General features: G+C 35.1%; 1 protein-coding gene across 7 annotated transcripts in view; it reads left to right on the top strand.

Moving 5' to 3' along the window:
• Window positions 1-20,155, top strand: part of ZNF638 (zinc finger protein 638) — an 84,295-nt gene extending 64,140 nt beyond the window's left edge. For 2 of the 7 annotated variants that reach the window (XM_060026405.2, XM_060026404.1), the window contains 9 exons: window positions 258-383; window positions 4,689-4,726; window positions 9,190-10,414; window positions 10,997-11,062; window positions 12,923-13,877; window positions 14,691-14,795; window positions 17,115-17,213; window positions 17,955-18,073; window positions 19,578-20,154. In XM_060026405.2, the coding sequence (XP_059882388.1) occupies window positions 258-383; window positions 4,689-4,726; window positions 9,190-10,414; window positions 10,997-11,062; window positions 12,923-13,877; window positions 14,691-14,795; window positions 17,115-17,213; window positions 17,955-18,073; window positions 19,578-19,643 (2,799 nt within the window). In that variant the 3' untranslated portion in view covers window positions 19,644-20,154. Of the gene's footprint in view, window positions 1-257; window positions 384-4,688; window positions 4,727-9,189; window positions 10,415-10,996; window positions 11,063-12,922; window positions 13,878-14,690; window positions 14,796-17,114; window positions 17,214-17,954; window positions 18,074-19,577 lie in introns of all 7 variants that reach the window. The other 5 variants (XM_060026403.1, XM_060026402.1, XM_060026408.1 and 2 more) reach the window with 4 other exon arrangements.
• Window positions 20,156-20,402: the final 247 nt, after the last annotated feature.

Here is a 20,402-nt window from a genome sequence, read left to right as displayed (position 1 = left end):
GAGGCTGAATAATATTCCATTGTATGCATGTACCACATGTGTTTATCTACTCGTCTGTTGATCGACACTTGGGTTGCTTCTACCTTTTGACTGTGTGAATAATACTGGTATGAATATGGGTGTACAAATACTTGTTCCGGTTCTGGCTTTCAATTCTTTTAGTATATACTCAAAAATGAAATTGCTGGATCTTATGGTAATTGTACTTTTAATTTTTTTAGGAACTAGTAATTAATACTTTTCTGTCTTTTCCAAAGGCAATTCTTCAGTTAGATAGTCCTGAATCTGCTCAGTCAATGTACAGCTTTCTGAAGCAAAATCCACAGAACATAGGTAACCATGTATTGATCTGCACATTATCTCCAAAGCTAGACTCATCAGAGGTAAGATTATTTTGTATCAACTTCTGTGCTTTTAGAATATGAGGAAAGCATAAAGATCATTCTCCCAAAGCTAGAAGATACACTCTGAAGCTGATTTCGAGAATTATTCTTGGACAGTAGTCAAACTCATTCTGAGTTTAGATACTGTTTCTTTTAAGAATTTATTTTGCAATCATTATTCCAATTTTCATGATTTATGGAACAGTATAAATTTGTATAAATGAGAATAAATTGAGGTAATTTTAGAAAATGTAGCATATTCATTCTGATGCTTACTATGGACATATGTGCAGAGTGATGCCATATACATAGCATGATTATCTCCAGAATGCAGTCTAGATTGAGTCCGTTTTGACTTCCTCCTGTTAAGTTTGTTTTTTTCTTTTACTTGTTTAAATTATTATACTCTCTTCTTTTATAAGAAAGAAGGTTTTACAGGTTCTTGGCTTGCACAGTAGTAATCTTTGAAAACTATGAATAGTTTACCTTTGAAAGAATTAAATTGAAACTCAGATGTTTTCTCTTTCTAATAGTTTCATTGTATCTCAATAGCAAGAGGTAAATAGGGCCTTATATTTGGTGTCTGCAGGTTTTTGTTAATCTGCCAAACTCTTGTGCTAGCTCAAGAAAGAGAAAATTCCACCATCTAAATCCAAATTAAATAGATCACCTATAAGTAAATGAATGCATCATGATACTGATTTAAGCACAAATTTATTTTTTAAAATAAATTTATTTATTTGTTTTTGGCTGCATTGGGTCTTCGTTGCTGTGTGCAGGCTTTCTCTAGTTGCAGCGAGCGGGGGCTACTCTTCGTTATGGTATGCGGGCTTCTCATTGTGGTGGCTTCTCTTGTTGCGGAGCACAGGCTCTAGGCACACAGGCTTCAGTAGTTGTGGCACAGGGCTCTGTAGTTGTGGCTCGCAGGCTGTAGAGTGCAGGCTCAGTAGTTGTGGTGCACAGGCTTAGTTGCTCTGTGGCATGTGGGATCTTCCCAGACCAGGGCTCGAACCCGTGTCCCCTGCATTGGCAGGCGGATTCTTAACCACTGGGCCACCAGGGAAGTCCTTAAGCACAAATTTATGTGCCTTGTTTAACCTGATTTCAGAAGAAAATTTTTTGAAGTTTTTAACTTTTTTTTTTTCCCAACAGAACATTGTATTTTTAAAACTTTGTGTTGTGGTATGTTTCAAGTTACTACTTTCAACTATGTTCAGAATTACAGTAAACACAGGCTACACAGAAATTTTTCTTCCAGAATTGTGGTCCCAAATTCTTAGACTTAAAGAAAATGAAACAAGTGGAAATTATATGAAACTTCTGCCTAAATTAATGCTTTATTTCCCACATCCTAACTCAACCTCATTCTTGAAGAGCACATTTAACTTATTGTAAAAGACTTATTAGCTCAACCACTGATAAACTAGCCTTGTAATCTTGAGCATGTCACATAATGTCCATTATATCCATTTAACAAATCATAAATTGGATAGTAGAGGCAGGTGGACTAATTTCAAGGTGTTGTAATAGTCTATATGAGAGGTAATGAAAGCCTAAGCTAGACTATGAGGTGGAAATAAATCCTGCCCCCAGATTTTTTTAATAACAGTTTTTAATTTACCATGTTTATAATGAGTTAATTAGTATCCTGTGTTACCCTCTGTTCAATATCCTCCCCCCATATTCGTTACCTGTAATGTTACTTCTACATGTAATACGTTACAACCTTTAATTCTATAACTATAGTTACCTTGCATACAGAGTATGAAGGCATAATTCTAAGTACTGAAACCCAGTACCTGCATTTTTGATATCTTGATTATGAAGATATTTACTGCAGAATTTAGTAATGAGAGTGGTTCTATAAAGAAAGAAATACGTGTAATTTGCACACTTGGAAGTGACTCTCTTATACTCGCAGTCTTTTCTCAAAATGATGCTGTGTTTTTGTTCAGTATTTGGGTTATGGCTTCCCTGTACAGTTAAGGAGTTGTTTTTTGTTGTCGAAAGGAAAAAAGAAGACTGTCTTCATGTTACTCGGGTCACATAACTTAATTACTATTTATTGAATAGAATATGCTCTCTTCTTAGAGCTATCCTTCTGACACCCTCTTCTAAATTTATGGCCATTTGCTTTGTAAAGCATCTATATACCTTTGATTTTCTTTTTATTGCTCTTCTGAGTTACTTCTGTTATTTCTTGGACTCTGTATCGCCTACTCTCTTGGATTACTTTCTGTTTGCCAGAATATATTGTCAAATAATTTTCCCAGAAAGTATGTATGGCCAGTAAACTTTCTAAATCCCTGCATATTTAGAAATGACTTTATTTTTCTCTTACATGTTTCATTGATGGTGTGTCCAGGTGGAGAATTCTGTGCTCAGATTGTTCTTGCTTTTATTGTTTTGTTTTTCTTAACCAGTGTTGTTAAGGAGAAGGCTGATTCCAATCCTACCTCTATGTAATTTTTTTTTCTCTTTGAAACCTTTTAGCGTTTATTCCTAATTCATTTAGCAAATAGTTATCTAATTCCTTCTCTATGCCAGCACTGTTTTAGACTTTGGAATACATTGGTAAACAGAGGAGTCAATGGCCCAATCTTCAAGGAGCTTATTTTATATATATACACACACACACACAAATACACACACACACGTATATATACGTAGTGTGAGGTGGTAAAAAGTGCTATGAAGTGCTGTGGAGAAAAATCAAGAAAAAATGATAGAGTGTGCTGGATGGCGGGGTGTACAGGGGGATATGTGTAATTTTAGAGTGGTCAGGCCCCTCTGAGAAAGAGTTATTTGAGAGACCTGAAAGAAAGAAGTAAGAGAGCGAACTCTACTAAGGTATCAAAGAGAAGAGGTTTTTAGAGAGAACAAGAGCTAAGGCCTTAAGGACATATTTGGTGGTTCGGGAATTCCAAGGAGGGATCAGTATGGCTAGTGCAGTGAGCAAGGTTTTAACTTGGTGTGGGACTTACTTCCTATATCCTGCTTAGATTATTCATTGAATTTATGAAATCTAAAAATTAGTGTGTTTCTTCACCTGAGGAAAATTTTCCTCTTATATCTTTGAATATTTCTTCTCTTCAAATTTTAATGTTCTGTCTTTCTGGAAGTAGCACCTGTACTGATATTATGGATGCTATATCCTATTGAATTTTTTTTTAGAAAAATTTTTTAGAGAGTATTCTTTAGAGTTGTTTTTAAAGCAGTTCTCTGAAATATCTTGAGTCAGTTTTGTATCCTTAATTTGTTCTCTCTTGTGCATTTGTTTTTCTTTTCTATTAATTTATGAATAAAGAAGCAGGTTAGCTAATACAGGTATCTGGTATAGATTTTCTCTACTAGCATATAGGTTGGTTTCGGTTTCGGTTTCCTCTAACAAGTTTCTCCCGTGAATGAGAAGACCGCTTGTAAGCACTGTGGATGGGACTTATCAACTGCCATCTTTAATTTTCTTTATATACCATTACAGTGTAGACTGGATACCTTACCAGATACCCTAGTAAAGAAGGTCTTTACTCTGGGACTCCAACACCCCACTGGGAACCTCTCTAGAAATATTATTCAGTTTCTATACAATATAATTCTCGGCTTTTAATCTGAGAAAATCTAGAGAAAGATAATTCTCAATTCAGCACACGATTCCCCACAGAAAAAGCCTTCAGCTAGTATATATAAGTTCTAAAGGGCAGATATTTTTGCTGTTTGTTCAGTGATGTATCCTAAGTACCTGGATCAGTGCTTGGTACATAAGCACTGAATTTTAATTCCTCCTTTCATTTTGGGCCCCAGGACATTGCTTTCTTGGTTCAGATTCATGTTTAAAAGGATTATTGTTAAATTTTGTCCAGCACTTCTATGTGTTTTGAGTAGAAAGCTTTCTAAGTCAACTAGTCTCTCATAAATAGAAGTCTTTTAAAATAATAATTGCACAAAAAATATGTTGATATTTCAGGTTGATTGTTTTTATTCTTAGCAAAAGGTGGTATTTCCAGGCTTTTAAAGTTAAAATTTTCTTATTTATTATAAACATTATGGAAACTTATTTTTCTCATTAATTTCTGTGTGTCATTTATTCTGTATAATCTTATTTAGAGATCTTTATCTAAAAATGGGAAAAAAATTCTAGAAGCTGATGGTTATGTGGACACTGAAAACTATCTGTTTTGATATATTTTTAAGGTATGGGGTTTTTTTTTTAGCTTAGATTTTAAGAACTGAAAACACTGCATTGATGAGTTAAATATTTTAAATCCAGTAGAATAACCTCCAATAAAATGTGGAATTATATTACAGGCTGAAGCTGAGAAAGACCCAGAACTAGGGAAAAAAAGGTATGTTGCTTTAAGTTTGCTAACAATTTTTATAGTACGTAGCTAATTACTGAATATTATTTCTGTATTTTATGGTAGTTCACTAGTAACAGAAAGTTTGTATCTTTTATGAGTGTTATGAGGGTGTTTTTTGTTTTGGGGTTTTTGGAGGGCTCTGTTTGACCTAGGGGCTTTTTTTGTTATTATTTTTGGTCTCTTTCAGATATTTACTGATTTTTTTTTTTAGGAGAAGTGAATGTGTACACACAGTTTGAATTAAATATATAAATTTGCCTTCTTTATGAAATGTTTTGCTAAGACTCTTGAACAGCTCAACTCTGTTATCAGTATTATATTCTTGTTAGATTTTTCTATTCCAAAATAGGCACAGTGTAAATTTTAAGTTTGTATAATCCTTTTAAATTTTCATTGAGTTTTTAAAACCAGAAAGATAATATTTAGTGTGTATTTTGGTATAAAGCAAAATAATATGTACACTGCTTTATATTTTCAGAGGTTGAAAGGTTGTTCTTCAGAGTCTATACAAACTGGTAACTCACAACTTTTTTTGACCACATATAGTATATTCTGTTCGTAGTGACTTCCTCATCCTGATGAATACCACACTTATCACCACCCTTGTCCCACCAATGAATAACCTCCCTTTTACTGTTCTTCATTGGGAATCACTGATAGAGAATTCTTTCTGTCTTTCATACTAAGTGGTTTACCCTTATTTCTTAGTCAGTGTAGTAAGAGCTTATCAGTTTGAAAGAGGAGTTTGAGTGTTTAAATATGGAAAGTTTATTTTATTTGATATACTGCCTAATTATAAGATGCCTGAAAAACAGGATGTCTTATAGATTTTTCTTCTCAGTAATTAATTTTTATAAAATGAGACTTTTAAATGATAAAGATGATTATGAGTACATTAAAATATATCGGTAACTTTAAGCAATAGGTTGGCTATATGTATCCACACAGACTTTTTTAAGTTGCACATCAGCATACCAATTATATTTACATGCCTAAGAAGTAATAACCAACAGCAAGCAGTGTTTGCTACAAAAGCCCGCAAAGGGCTGAATAAGTAACAATGCTGCATGTAGTAGTATAGATAGACCTGCAGTTTGGCTGTAGTAACTCTGGCTGGTAATTAAGTAGGCTCTTCCAAAAATCCATTTTATATATTTCATTTGACAGTTTCTTTCACGTCCAAAAGCATAGTTATTGTGTGCGTTTGGTCATTTTCTCTTTCACTGTTTTCACTTATCTTTTAAAATCAGATATGTCTTAATGAATTTACAAATAGTTGTCTAATCTTATTAATTTTTAAAGTTCTAGCACTAATAATTTCTTAATTCCCACTTTGCAGTTTTTTTCTGACTTGTATGACATTAGAGAAAAAAGACATGGGATGTGGCTGAATACTTCACATTTCTTTATTGGAGTAAGCTGATCCTGAGAAAATACTGGTCCTTTTTTTTTTTTAAGCACTTGTGGATGCTAATTCGTTAACATGATCCTCTTGTTTATAGTTAATGTAGAGTATTTGTTTCCTTTTTAAAAGAAATCTCACATGGATATATTAATAATTTAATAAAATTCTACATTTTCCCTGTTTTAACCAACCCCCATGTGAACATTATTTATTTATCATATGATTAAGGCTCCAAGTAAGGGTGCAAGAGGAAATAAATGTTCACCAGTTCATTAATACTGTTGGGCAGTACTCAGTGGCCCTCTGAAATAAATACTGATCTTCAGTGTTATGTCTCAGTCTAAAGTTTCTCAGAAAGTGTATGGTATGGTGTTAACCTTTGTTCTCATGTCCAGCTTTTACCATATACCTTCTCTGAAGATTTTGAAACCCTGGTTTTATGGAGGGGTGGGGTAGGACAGGGGAGTGGGAAATTAGATAACCCTATCCTGAACCCAGCCTTCCTGGAATCCTTTTTCGGTCCAGTTTCCAGAATATGATTTTGTTTTCTTTGTTCTTTTAAAAGACTGTTTTTTATACTCTGGTGTTAATAATTTCATTTATTTGACGTCTCAAACTGACTTTCCAAGCTAACTTGATGAACACTGAAGGTTTTTACCATATCAGCCAGAAAACTAGGTACTAATTTTTGGAAAATAAATCCTATGAAGAAAGCACTATAATTTTAAAAGACTGGCACACAAGAACAAATATGGAATTAAGCCATTTTCCTAAGTAGGTTCATGCTGTCTGTTTCAAGTGTGAAACTGCATAGTGATTCATTTTATATAAAAGATAACAGCTTTTTAAATTTACTGACAAACTTTAAATGTGGTGAAGGGGGAGGACTTGCTATATCCTAGAGCCAGGAATCAAAATCTCCATTGTTCTCCTTCTAAAGCCCAGTAAATTGGTGTTTCTGTATAGCTCTAGTTTGTAAAGCCTTTAGGGTTAATATGCAGTTCTGTACTGAGGCAGGAGTTTGAATTTAATGTTCATTATTGGAAATGAGTCTTGTAACTTAAAAATGAAAGCTTATTTCTTGAGAAATAATATTTACATAACTGCTTTAACTGAATATCACAACTTTTTCTTTGTCATACTTGTGCTTGGCAGCAAGTTTTTTTTTTTTTTTACTTTTCCTAAGAATTTGGAACACCAAAAATCAGCCATTGGTTTTTTTTGTTTGTTTGTTTGTTTGTTTGTTTGCGGTACGCAGGCCCCTCACTGTTGTGGCCTCTCCCGTTGTGGAGCACAGGCTCCGGACACGCAGGCCCAGCGGCCATGGCTCACGGGCCCAGCCGCTCCGCGGCATGTGGGATCTTCCTGGACCAGGGCACGAACCCATGTCCCCTGCATCGGCAGGCGGACCCTCAACCACTGTGCCACCAGGGAAGCCCCCATTGGTATTTTTTAATATAAGGGATGTGAATCATTTCAAATACAAACCTTTAAACCCTTTCAGCATACAAAGGATAGCTTATACAGTTGACTAGAATATTATTTGATAAAGGTCTATGGTTACTGACTTTTTAACTTAAATAAATTCCTCAAACTCTTTGCCTTAATGGCTTTTCTTTAAGACGTGTTTCTCTGATCTCTTAGAAAAGTTTTCTCCTCTGGAAGTTTAAACTTACCATCATTGGAGGAGGGAGGAATAGTTTATTGGCTCATATGATTAGACCCTGATGTGGTAGCACTTTTTCCAAACTTCTGAAATATTATTAATGTCTCAGGACATGGACACCATCTTGCAGTAACTAAAGAGTATATAGCCACCGTTTGAGAAGCATATCAAAAGGGATGTCTCATCCCCTCCTTCCTTGAAGAGTAGGAGGAAAAAGTCAACACTGAGATATTGATATGGCAGGATCACTTTCTGGAGTCTTTTTCCAAGCTGTACCTTCTAATGTAATTAAGCAGATGTATTTGTTAAACATTATTGTGTTGACAGCGTGCTGGATGTGTCTTCAGAAGCTAAGATTTTCCTTATTACTATTCAGGATAATCTCTTATCTATGGAGCATTAATATAAAAACAGTTTATTCTGTCTCTGTCTCAGTGAAAATAGTTGTATCGCACACTTTTATTTTTATGTTGGATTTGGGAGGACCTTGATGAATTAGATCAGTTGCATGTATTTGCCATGTATTTCCTCCATTTCTTCTAAATAATTTTACTTAAGATTTTAAGCTGTGTATTAGAATCTTAAATTAGTCTCTGTAACTGGAAGGATTTCTTTTAACAAATTTCTTCTTGTGATATAGCCAAAGGCACATACTTTATAATAAGAATACATGTTTATGTTAAGGTGATGGTATCAGCTTTGCCTCTAACTTTAAATCTCCAACAGAGTATTTAAAAGACATTTCCAAAGAAAGTTTTCTTTTAAGTATTACTAATAAATACAGTTCTTGGGAAATTGAAAACAAATCTGTTTCACATCCAAAAGAAAGAGGTGACGTGGTTAAGATAACTGTGGCCTATCAGTTTCTGTTCCTTTTAGGTAAGGCTCACTTATAAAATTGTAAATTTTAATGCATGGACCATTAGTTTCGCGAACCATAAACATATTTTATTATTTCAGTTACCACTGTTGGGGAGATAGGACCTAATAATAATTTGAGATGTCTCAAATTCACATTCAGCCTTCTGGTCTCAGGGGCAAACTTGACACAGAAGGAAAAAAAAATGATTATAACTTATATGAGTAAAATGATTGTATCAGTGGTCATAATATTGCCATAATTTCCTCTGAACTAAAAAGAAATCTTTAGTGCAGTGGAGGATCTTTTTAAAATTTTATGTTATTTGTATATTTACATCAAAACTTCTTAACCATTATAATGCTGATTGACTGGATTTCCCAATGCTTATTGCTCTTGTATCAGGAAGTCTTAACAATTAGCATCGACAGGACTATTTATGATGGTTGAATTCTCATCATAGTTTGATTTTTGTTTGTGTTTTTGTTTGTGTTCTTTTTGTTTTTAAATACTTTTAGCCCTGACTTGAAAAACCGTCCCATTGATGAAAGTGAGGTGCAAGGAGCAGCTGATAGTCCCTCTGTTAAACCTAGTGAGGTTGAAGAAGAATCTATTCCCAGCATTCAAATAGAAACTTTTATACAACAGGAAGAGCCTTGTGAGGAAGAACCAGAAAAAGCACTATGTGTCTCTGACTTTGCTATTGAAACATTTGAAGTTGAAACTCAGGGAGAGGAGGTCAAAGTGGAAATTCCTCTTGTAGCATCCACTCCAGCCAGTATTGACTTATTCACTGAAAATGGAGAGCAGTCTGTTTTAAATCAGCAGGTGTATGCCAGTGACTTTGAGAAGGAAGAGGCAGAAATTATTAACCCTGAAACAGAATTATCATCATCTGATAGTGCATTTATAGAAGAAAGGAACATCAAAGGAATTCTAGAAGACTCTCCATCTGAAGCAGAAGATTTCTTTTCTAAGATTACACAGTCTATGATAGAAGCTGTAGCTGAAGTAGACAAACATGAAACTGTTTCAGAAATAGTACCATCTACTTGTGTTGTGGCCTTAGTACCTGGAATTTCCACTGGGGATGAGCAGGCAGTGAGCACAAAGGGAATTTCTGCAAAAAGTAATATGGATGAAAAGGAGGAGAATGAATTAAATACCAAGGAAACCAGAATGGATCTGCAAATACGAATAGAGAAGGCTGAAAAGAATGATGATAAGATGGTTGCAGAGAAGTTGGAAAAGATTGTGGTTGCAATGAAAGAAAAGCCTGCAGAAAACTCAGTGACCAAGGCATGCCCAAATAAAGGAGTGGTTCAGGCCAATAAGTCTGATGAAACTAGTAAAATTAGTATGCTGCCTGCATCAAATGCATCTAGCAGTAAATCAAGCATCAAGGCTGGTATGGTCTCTTCTCTAAAGGCAAAAGCTACAGCTTCAAAATCTGAAAACCAGAAAAGTTTTCTAAAATCTGTACTCAGAGATCAAATAAATGCTGAAAAGAAACTTTCAGCCAAGGAATTGGGTCTCCTTAAACCTACAAGTGCCAGATCAGGCTTGGCTGAAAACAGCAGTAAATTGAAACCCACTCAGAGCAGTGTCACCAGAGGAGGCAGTGGAAGGATCTCAGCCCTGCAAGGCAAAGATTCTAAACTGGATTACAGGGATATTACAAAACAGTCTCAGGAAACAGAGGCTAAACCTTCTGCCATGAAACGGGATGACAGCAACAATAAGGTGAGGAGGGTAGGAAGAATGTTCAGAGAATCTATGAAGTGATTATCTCTGTTGTAGCTAAGGCGTAGGAGGTGTAATCTTGTTTTATGCTGTCATCTCCTCACTCCCTCCGCCCCCAAGCTCCCTTTTCCCTTTCTTAAATGACTCCATTGATTTAAGCCAGTAGACACTTAGAATAATAAGCTCAAGTCTGTAATTTATTAACAGGTGTGAAAGCATTATTTGGATAAAGTGTGGTCAGAAATAAAACTTTGTATTTAAAAAAAAAAAAATTCTGCATTGAATCTCCTGAGGTGATTTAGCACTCTGCTCCTGAAGTGGGAAACAGTTTTCTCTTTTAAATTGAAGCTCCCTTTATCAGCTTACTGATGGCCCAACTTAGACAGTAAAACTGAATTTAACTACAGCTTACGGAGATGATGCCTATACTGTTAAATGATTGTTGACTTAGCTTGGTATACCTGTTAAATATTTGTATAATTGAATGTGTTTGGGTAATATTTGCTGTTTGAATTCTTTTTGTGTTTTAAAGAACATTAATAACCTAGTTGTAAATTCTGTATTTCTTATTTAATATTTCAGACTTTGACTGGGCAAAACACTAAGACTTCTAAAAGCACCACTGGTAGAAGTTCCAAACCCAAAGAGGTAAGAAACAATCTACTAACACAGACCCATCTATTCCATCATTCCATAAAAGAGTTCGTCCACCTTGTAACTTGTGTCTCTCCTGTAATAATTAGTTTGATATAGAGCAAGGGACAGGAATGAGATAGTATATTTTTGACCCCACCGCCAGTTCGTTTTCTGACCTTGAGCTAGGCTAAATAGTTTGTTCTTGGTGTGGGGCAAAAAGTTACACAGGGATGGAAAGGGGATTAGAGTAGTAAGACACGTCCAGTCTCACATCAGTAGGAATGGGTTGTAACACAGAATAAAATGATCTATGTAAAGGAGGTTGACATTTGACTTGAGTCCTCTCCATTTTGTTATCCTTTTGGTATGGCTCAATTTATCCTAACTAGATGGGCTTTAAGATTTACTTCCTTGGTACTGACTTCTGCTGCCAAATAAACATGTTACAATATATTTGGCTGTTTGATATTTTAGATTTCTGTTATTCATAGAATATTTTCTCAGTTATTTTACTTTTTTCCCCTGGTAGGGCATAAATTTGGGTCTGTTTTATTAGGGCAAGGAGAAATGTTAGTAGTTTAAGAAGCAGAAGTAAGGATTATGGTTCTTCCATGGCTTAATAAATTGATAGTACAGTTGCTTACAGATTCCCCCTCCTGCCCTAAATTTACTGGGTATGTATTATAATGCCATTATTATATTTACTAGTAATTGACCATTGATAGTGTACTAAATGTGTAGGAGGCCTGCCAGGAATTTATTTTCATTAGTAATTGGCACCATTTTTCAAATTACAGATAATATTTTTTTTTCAAGTGCAGTCATATTTGTCATTAAGTCTTAGTAATAAATTTTCCATATGACTTTCTCAAAATATAAATCTTATATAGGCATACCTCAGAGATACTACAAGTTCTGTTCCAGACCAGAATAGTAAAGTAAATATCTCAATAAAAGTGAGTCACACATATTTTTTGGTTTCCCAGTACATGTAAAAGTTATGTTTATACTATACTGTACTCTATTAAGTGTACAGTAGCATTGTGTCTTTAAAAAATGTGCATACCTTAATTAAGTACCTTATTGCTAAAAAATGCTAACCATCTTCTGAGTCTTCAGTGAATCATAATCTTTTTGCAGTAGTAACATCAAAGGTCACTGACCAGAGATCACCATAACAAATATAATAATAATGAAGAAGTTTGCATATTGTGAGAATTACTGAAATGTGACACAGAGACATGAAGTTAGCAAGTGCTGTTGGAAAAATGGCGCCATTAGACTTATCACAGGGTTTCCACAAATCTTCAATTTGTAAAAAGTAGTATCTGCAAAGTACAATAAAGCAAAGTGCAATAAAGCAAAATGTGCCTGTATCTTAGTATTACACATCTTAAAATATGTATATAAATTGATTGATGGAACAATCTAGTTAGCTATTAACTTTCTAGTTGCATTTGAGGTGCTTTTAGTAGTCCATGAAGTCTCCAAAACACTTGCTAGATATCATTTAATGTATGGAATAGTGAATTCTTTATATTATATTAATTGTTTGATAAATGCTCTTAATGTAGTATTTTTGTACATCATATTTCCAATTCGCACATCATTTAGGAAATAATTATAATCTTACTGAAATTAAGTAAAGGTGGAATTAGATTGATATTGTTAGGATTTTACCTTTGGCATTGTTTACTCTTTGGATTTGTTTGTGGGGCTTTGAAAAATAACTAATTTCAGCTTTTGGAAACATCTCTATACTGAAATTCTCAAATGATAGATATGTCATGCACATTTATTGAGACTGTATGGAATCTAGCCAGTTATCAGTAGTTGTTCACAATTCTGTGAGTTTTTTTACCTTTCCAACAGGAACCCTTATTTCCATTTAATTTGGATGAATTTGTTACTGTGGATGAAGTTATAGAAGAAGTGAATCCTTTTCAAGCCAAGCAGAATCCACTGAAGGGAAAAAGGAAAGAAGCTCTCAAAAATACCCCTTCCTCTGAACTTAACTTGAAGAAGAAGAAGGGGAAAATCTCTGCTTCTCGTGTTGTTGAGGGAGAATTATCTTTTGTAACATTGGATGAGATTGGGGAAGAAGAAGATGCAGCTGCACATATAGCACAAGCTCTAGTCACTGTGGATGAAGTAATTGATGAAGAAGAAATAAATATGGAAGAAATGGTAAAAAATTCAAATTCACTTCTTACATTAGATGAGTTAATTGATCAAGATGATTGCATTTCCCACAGTGAACCTAAAGATGTTACTGTACTGTCAGTGGCTGAAGAACAAGATCTTCTCAAACAGGAACGCTTGGTAACTGTGGATGAAATTGGAGAAGTGGAAGAGCTACCTTTAAATGAGTCAGCAGACATAAGTTTTGCTGCTTTAAATACTAAAGGAGATGAGGAAAATACTGGAAGGGATTCCATTGGGTTCATTTCTTCTCATATGCCTGAAGACCCTTCTGCTTTAGTTACTGTAGATGAAATACAGGATGACAGCAGTGATCTGCATTTAGTGACATTAGATGAAGTAACTGAAGAGGATGAAGACTCTCTGGCAGATTTTAACAACCTTAAAGAAGAGCTTAATTTTGTTACTGTTGATGAAGTTGGAGAGGAGGAAGATGGAGACAATGATTTAAAAGTTGAATTAACACAAAGCAAACATGACCATCCCACCGATAAAAGAGGGGATAGAAAAAAGAGAGCTATGGACACAAAGAAGACAAAACTTGAAGCTTTGTCCCAAGTGGGTCCAGTAAATGAGAATGTTATGGAAGAAGATCTGAAAACCATGATTGAAAGACACTTAGCAGGTAGATATTCAGAAGTGGTAGCTTTTGTTTTATGAGGGGACTACATTAAAAATTTTTTTAAATATATGTTACAGCATTACCAATAATTTCACTGTGTATTGACATAAGAAGCCAACAGATAGTTATGGCCAAGTGATACTTTCCAAAGAAATATGTTCAAGTTTCACAAATTTCTCTTAGTTCAGACCCTACCCCAAGTTACTGTATCTCAAGAAAAGATAACAAAGCCAGAAAGCAAACTAAAATACCCAGATTAGAATTGGAATGAAAATGATATGTTTGTATTTTTGAGAAAATACAGCTTTTGATAAGTAGAAGGCTGTTTATACCAGCCTGCCTCCTAGTTTTTGCTTAGACTTAGGATTTGGGAACATTTGTGAAGGTACCATTTCACTTTTAAGTAATATTTTGATGGTATAGAATAATAGGTCAGCTCACTTTCAGTACTTTAGGGAGATCAAAATAATTTCAAATACAAAAATCTTGAAAGATTTAACCAAACTAAGAATAAAAAATACTAGCAAGGTCCCACAGTCTTGAACAAAATAGAAAAATGTGTGTAGGCTCCTTGAGAAAAGCAGGTGGGAAGGTGGAGTTTTGATCAGGGTAAGTGGGAAAATAAAAGGAGAATGCTTAGACTAGTGCTGAATTTTTAAAAACAGAACTCTTCTATTTTATATTAGAAATAGGTTTCCTTCCCAAATTTGAGTAATATCTATCTTGTTTGCAAAAAAGGTGTTAAAGTTGTTACTCAGAGTTAAAAGCAATTTAAACACTGTTACTGTAGCAATAAATTAGACTTTCTCTTTAAAGCTAAAGTGCCAGCCAAGAGAGTTAGAATTGGGAAAACGCCACCATCAGAAAAAGCTGTTACGGCAGAACCAGCAAAAGATGAAGAGGCCTTCCAAATTAGTGAAGGTAAAGCAGGATCGATAGAAGTGGGGGAGAGTAACACAATATGAGGAGGTGGTTAAAGTTCCAAAGATCTACTGTCTAAGAAGAAAAGTAGAAAAAGAGTCAACAGAGCAGGGATGGGAGTTGAGGGAGTGAGGGAAGGCAGCCCATTAATGATTAGATCTGGATAAAGATTTTTATCTTTGCAATTATAGAGATAATGGAACATAATGGAATGGGATAATAGAGAATAATATGTGATCCTATTATAATAGAATGTGACAAATTTTCGTGGAAATGATCTACGAAAGGTTATTCTGACCATGTTGCAGCATCAAGTAAAAATTATTTATTAACTAGCTTTAGTTTGTGTAGCAGATCCCTTGCTTTGTGGATGCTGCTAAGCAGGCAGCCATGAATTAAATAAGATGTCTTAATAACATTAATACAATTTATGTTGAAAGAAATCGGGAACAGTATCTAGAATACTCCAGTTACTTAACAAGTATTTGTCCTTGTGTCCATATATTCATAGCAAAATCCTAAATCCCTAGTACCATTCTCCTTGAAAACAGCACCCTCATTGCCCTCCTGCTTTTGTATCCTGTGTTCTCTAAGGAAAAACTACCACCTGTGATTCAGTGGAATCTCATTGACCTAGCTCTCAGCTGGATCCTCAGTGCTGCTCCACAGTTTATTTAGGCCTCCTTCCTTTCCCATTTCCTAAACAGGTGTAATAAAAACCTAAAACCCTTCTGCTTGTTGTCATACTGGATTAAGTTTTTTTCTTCTTAATTTAGTCTTATTTGACTTCTCTGCATCATTTGTTACTGTTGATTATGTACTCTTTCTTGATGCTCTCTCCCTTGGCTAAGTGGGTACTCCTCCTTTGTTTATTGTTATCCATTAACCTCTCCTTGATACCAAGCCATAGTCAATGGTTTTACTAACTGACAAATGCTTCTAGCATAATTTCATGAGGGCTTTCCCCACTCGGGATTTCTGTTGTGATAGGGCAACTTCAGCTACCAGCTTGCTTAGAACTGCCTCATCTCAACAGAAGAACAGAAAAAGAATCATTTCTTTACTGCTTTTGTAACCATTTATTTTCATTAATAGACAATATATTTGATGAAAGAACCTAGCTTAAGAAAAAGTCATTTTTTAAATAATTTTAAACTTAAAATATTTGTTTTAATCTCTTAAATAATTATGTAATTATATATAATGTGTATTATTGTTGTTATTATTAGATAAAGGTGCCTTTGGCGTGGTAGCAGCAAATGTGTTTGAGAAAGTATTACTCTGTTGAGGGTTGTAGCAAGACACTGGAGGCTGTTTTAAGCATCAGGTCAAGAAAAGCGAGACAGCCTTTTTAATCGACTCTTTGGGACTTGATGACTGGTAGAATGCAAGGAGTAAGAGAACAGTAAATAACGATTCATAGTTTCTAACCATCCCCTCAGATTTGGGAAAGAGTAGCCCAGTTACATGGGGAGAGCACTGAACTTGAAGTCACAAGTCTCTGTCACTTACTGGCTATGCATCGTTGGACACAATCAGTTTCTTACCTCTTTTGGTTTTTTTTTCTCCATCTGTGAAGAAATAGGGATAATAATGATTTGACCTGCCTGTCTCACACGAGATAAAAGCTAAATGAATGATATGTATGTGAGAGAGATTTGTCCAGTGCTTTACAACAGTTAGGTATTTCAGCTGCTGAGGGTAACCAGAATTGCTTGGAACCAGTTTTTGTTTTTGTCTTCCCCCGAGATCCTGTTAGGCATTTTGCTGATAACATTGAGTGCTTCTTACATGTTAATTCACTTTGCTGAGTTTGAATGTTTGTAGTTTCACTTGTGATTCAGTGTTTTTCTTGGTTGGAAGGGTTTCAATACAGGACCGCAGAATTATTCTCTGCTCGTGTCCTTTTCTCCTCAATCCACACTCTTCTCCCACCCCAGCACTTTTTCATACACATGTTAACTCTTGCCAGTAATATAGAACTTGAACTTCTTCCATTACCTTTAAAATTTTTCCTGAACAATGTGTAAATAAAATATGCTGCTAAGCTTTAGTCCCATATCCTTGAATCTATTTAATAAGGTTGAACAGATTTACCCATTTATTCCTTATATAAAGACTCTTGGAAGAATAGTCGGGTGGGATTAACCAAGAAAGGTTTACTTAGAGAGATGATCCATAAATTAATCTTTTTTTCATAGATTAATCTTTGAAGGCAGAGATTATCTGATGTTAGCTTCAGATAACATCACTTAGTATAAAATCTATAAATCTATTTTGAATAACTTTTTTTTTCCTTGAAAAATTTAATGACTTTAGTCGATGAAGAATCTGGATTAATGGATTCAGAACCAGAAAGAAAACGCAAGAAGATTGAGGACTCTTTGGGGAAATCAGTGGCACCTGATGTCCCTGAAGGTAAAGTAAAAATGACATTTTTTCCTTATCCATGTGAAATAAAAATTCAGAACCGTAATAAGTGTTCTGTTGTTTAGATGAGTAATGCAATGACCTTGCTTAGATGATTAGAGTGGAAATTAGCAAGCTTTGCACACTGGCATTTCTGAGAACAGTTTATTAAGCTGTGTTTTTACCTGACAAAGATATTTTTATTGCACTCGTGAAGTCTGGGATATGTACTCTCTTTGTTGCTCTGGTAAGAATTGAGTTATACTTGCCCAGGCAGAAATTCCAGTTGAGTAGGACATGATGGAAAAGCTTAGCTAGCAAACTTTGTTCATGGCCAGCTCAGATGAGCTAAGGGGCACCTTATTTGTTTACCCATTGTATTCCTCAAGCAGACAGTTGATTATCATTTTGCCTCTTCTCCCTGTTTTATTTTAACAGTGGATTCCTAAGAGGTTTATTTCAAAGACTACCAGATTCTTTTCCAGTGAACTGCTATTCTGAAGGAATTCCCTGCCATTCCTGGAAGCTCTGGAATATTACAGAATTTGTTTAAAAATAAAGACTTCTGTTTTGTGATTAGAGGCTTAATTGCTCTTGATCCCTAGATACATAACAGTGTGTATTATGTTTGTACATAAATGTATACTGTGCTTAGTATGTTTATCATGTTCAGATAAATTAACACAGCTCTAGATAAATTATCGTTAATTTTTTTCCTTCCTCTTCCCCCTCTCTCTTCCTGTCCTCTAGATTTAGACTTTCTTGTACCGAAGGCTGGATTCTTCTGTCCAATTTGTTCCCTCTTCTACTCAGGTGAAAAAGCAATGACAAATCACTGCAGGAGTACACGTCATAAGCAAAATACAGAGGTAGATATTTCTTATTTTTAACTCATCAAATCTTCAGGTGGTGGTATTATAGTGAAACTACTGAAGTGTCCACACAAAATGTACATTCTTTCCTTTTGGAAGAACTTTTTAAGGTTTGTTTATTCCTCTTAAGTTCAAAGTACTATTCATGTCCTTCACTGTATCTTGCCAGTAACTCCTAGTTTTTATTCCTTTTCCTCTGGCAGCGTTTGCCAGAGTAGATTTTGTATATCACTAGTCCCATGTGACACTCCATTAAAGTGTGGGAAACTGTATATTCTGATGCCCTCTTGCAGAGTCATGGACACATAACATGTTAAAGTTTCAGACTTGTCTAGCCAAAGAATCCACTTAACTTTATTTAATCCATTTCCTCACTACTACCACCCCTGTTTTTAGTTGTACATGTCTTTGGGACACATTTAGATGAGAACTCAAGAGAATCATCATTAGCCATAATTGAAACAGTGGTTCTGATTCCTCCTGAATGTTTGAGAGTTGCTTTATATATATCCTCTGTATTGAATTTGTGGCACAGACACTCATCTAACATTCATTGAGCTGTTATTTGCTGGAAGCTTATTCAGTCCCCCAATCAATTTTATGAGGTAGATGCTATCAGTTCCAATTTTGAAGATGAGGAAACAGGATTAAAGAGTACCTAATCCCCAAGATCACATAGCTAGTTAGTGGCAGATTTAGGATTTGAACCTACCTTTGTTTTATTCTAAGCTTATGCCCTTAAACATTGTGCTGTGCTACCTGTGCTCTTAACATGTCACTTTTCCACTTGAAATCTTCCACTGGCTTCATATTACACTTGGAATAATATGCAAACTTCTTATTGTGGGTCTGTAAGGCCCTACATGATCTGATTTTTTTCCTACTTCTCTGACCTCGCTGTTATTGCTCACTGTGTTTCAGCTTTTTTGGCTCTCTTGTTGTTCGTACACGAAAGGCCCCTTTGCTGCCTTTGCACCTTTATATTGCTGTTCCTTTGCCCTCTCCCAGCCCCCCTTGTATAGCTGGTTCTTCCTCATCTTTTAGGTCTCAACTCAAATAACAGCTTCCCTGAAAGGCCTTTGACAAAGAAAGACCTAGCTAAAGTAGAACACTCCTCCCAACCCAAAAAGCAGTCAATCTCATTTGCTTTACAGTCTTTCTTTCCTTTATAGTACTTACCACCACCCCCTGAATTATCTTGTTTATTCTTTTATTGTTTCTCTTCCCCTACTAGAATGTCAGCTCCATGAGGTAAGGGGCCTTATCTATCTTCTTGACCACTGAGTCCCCAGGCATCAAGATAATGCATAAGTATATCATAAATATCAGATGATTCACAAATGGAAGGAAGGAATGTTAATGTAAGGCACTGTGTTTCTAATCTTTATTCTGTAGGATCAAGCTCTTTAAATTATAAATACAGTGAAATATATTAGATACATTTGTAACACAGCAAAGCAACATCTAATAAATATTTTATATTATGAATTGCTTTTAACAGAAGTTCATGGCCAAGCAAAGAAAGGAAAAGGAGCAGAATGAGGCTGAAGAAAGAAGCTCTAGGTGATTGGGGGAAAGGGGAAAAAATTCATTAGAAATTCGTTTAGGGTCCAGTTGATTGGTGTATTTTTGTTATCACTTAATTTGTAATTTTTGTTTCAGAAGCAAATATTCATGTTGTACAAATTTTGATTGCCCTTGATGTAGAGAGACTGAAGGGGAAAGTATGATGGGTTTGATTTTTATATCAAATCATCAGGCATGGAGAAATATCTTTTAGAAGTGTTAAAATAAATGTTCCTACTGTATATTTAAAATACCATGTTGTGTTTGTGGCTGATTTATTAAAGACTTGCTGGCCTCTGCAGACAGGCTTCTCTACAACCACTGAGACTTGGGATGTTTGGTGATTCTTCTTGTGTTACTGGAAATCATAGGCGTGACAGTGTTTGACTTTGCTTCAACTGGTACAGGTCAAAGATTTCTTAAAACTCTCAATTTTTCTGGGTAAAATTCAATTACAGCATGTTTGGCTCAGGTAGGTTTGAGTAAAACCTTGCTTGACTTTTTTAATGGCTTAGAAAGACATTTTTTCTGCGTCTGGTAACATCTGCTATTTTTGCCAGGACCCATTTAAGGTAGCTCCTGGCAAGTCATTTAATATTAACTTGAAACTACAAAGACAAAGTAGCCTTTACTTTCTGTAGACCACAAGAATTGCTTTTTAAACCACTTGAATTATTATTTAATATGTTTGTGGGGAGTTGTAAAGGTACAAAAAAATAATTCACTGGATTGTTAGGTGCTGGACACAGCCCTGTACTGT

The sequence above is a fragment of the Delphinus delphis genome, chromosome 12, assembly GCF_949987515.2.
Source record: "Delphinus delphis chromosome 12, mDelDel1.2, whole genome shotgun sequence".
Taxonomy (NCBI): Eukaryota; Metazoa; Chordata; class Mammalia; order Artiodactyla; family Delphinidae; genus Delphinus; species Delphinus delphis.
This window is presented reverse-complemented; position numbering and strand designations above follow the sequence as displayed.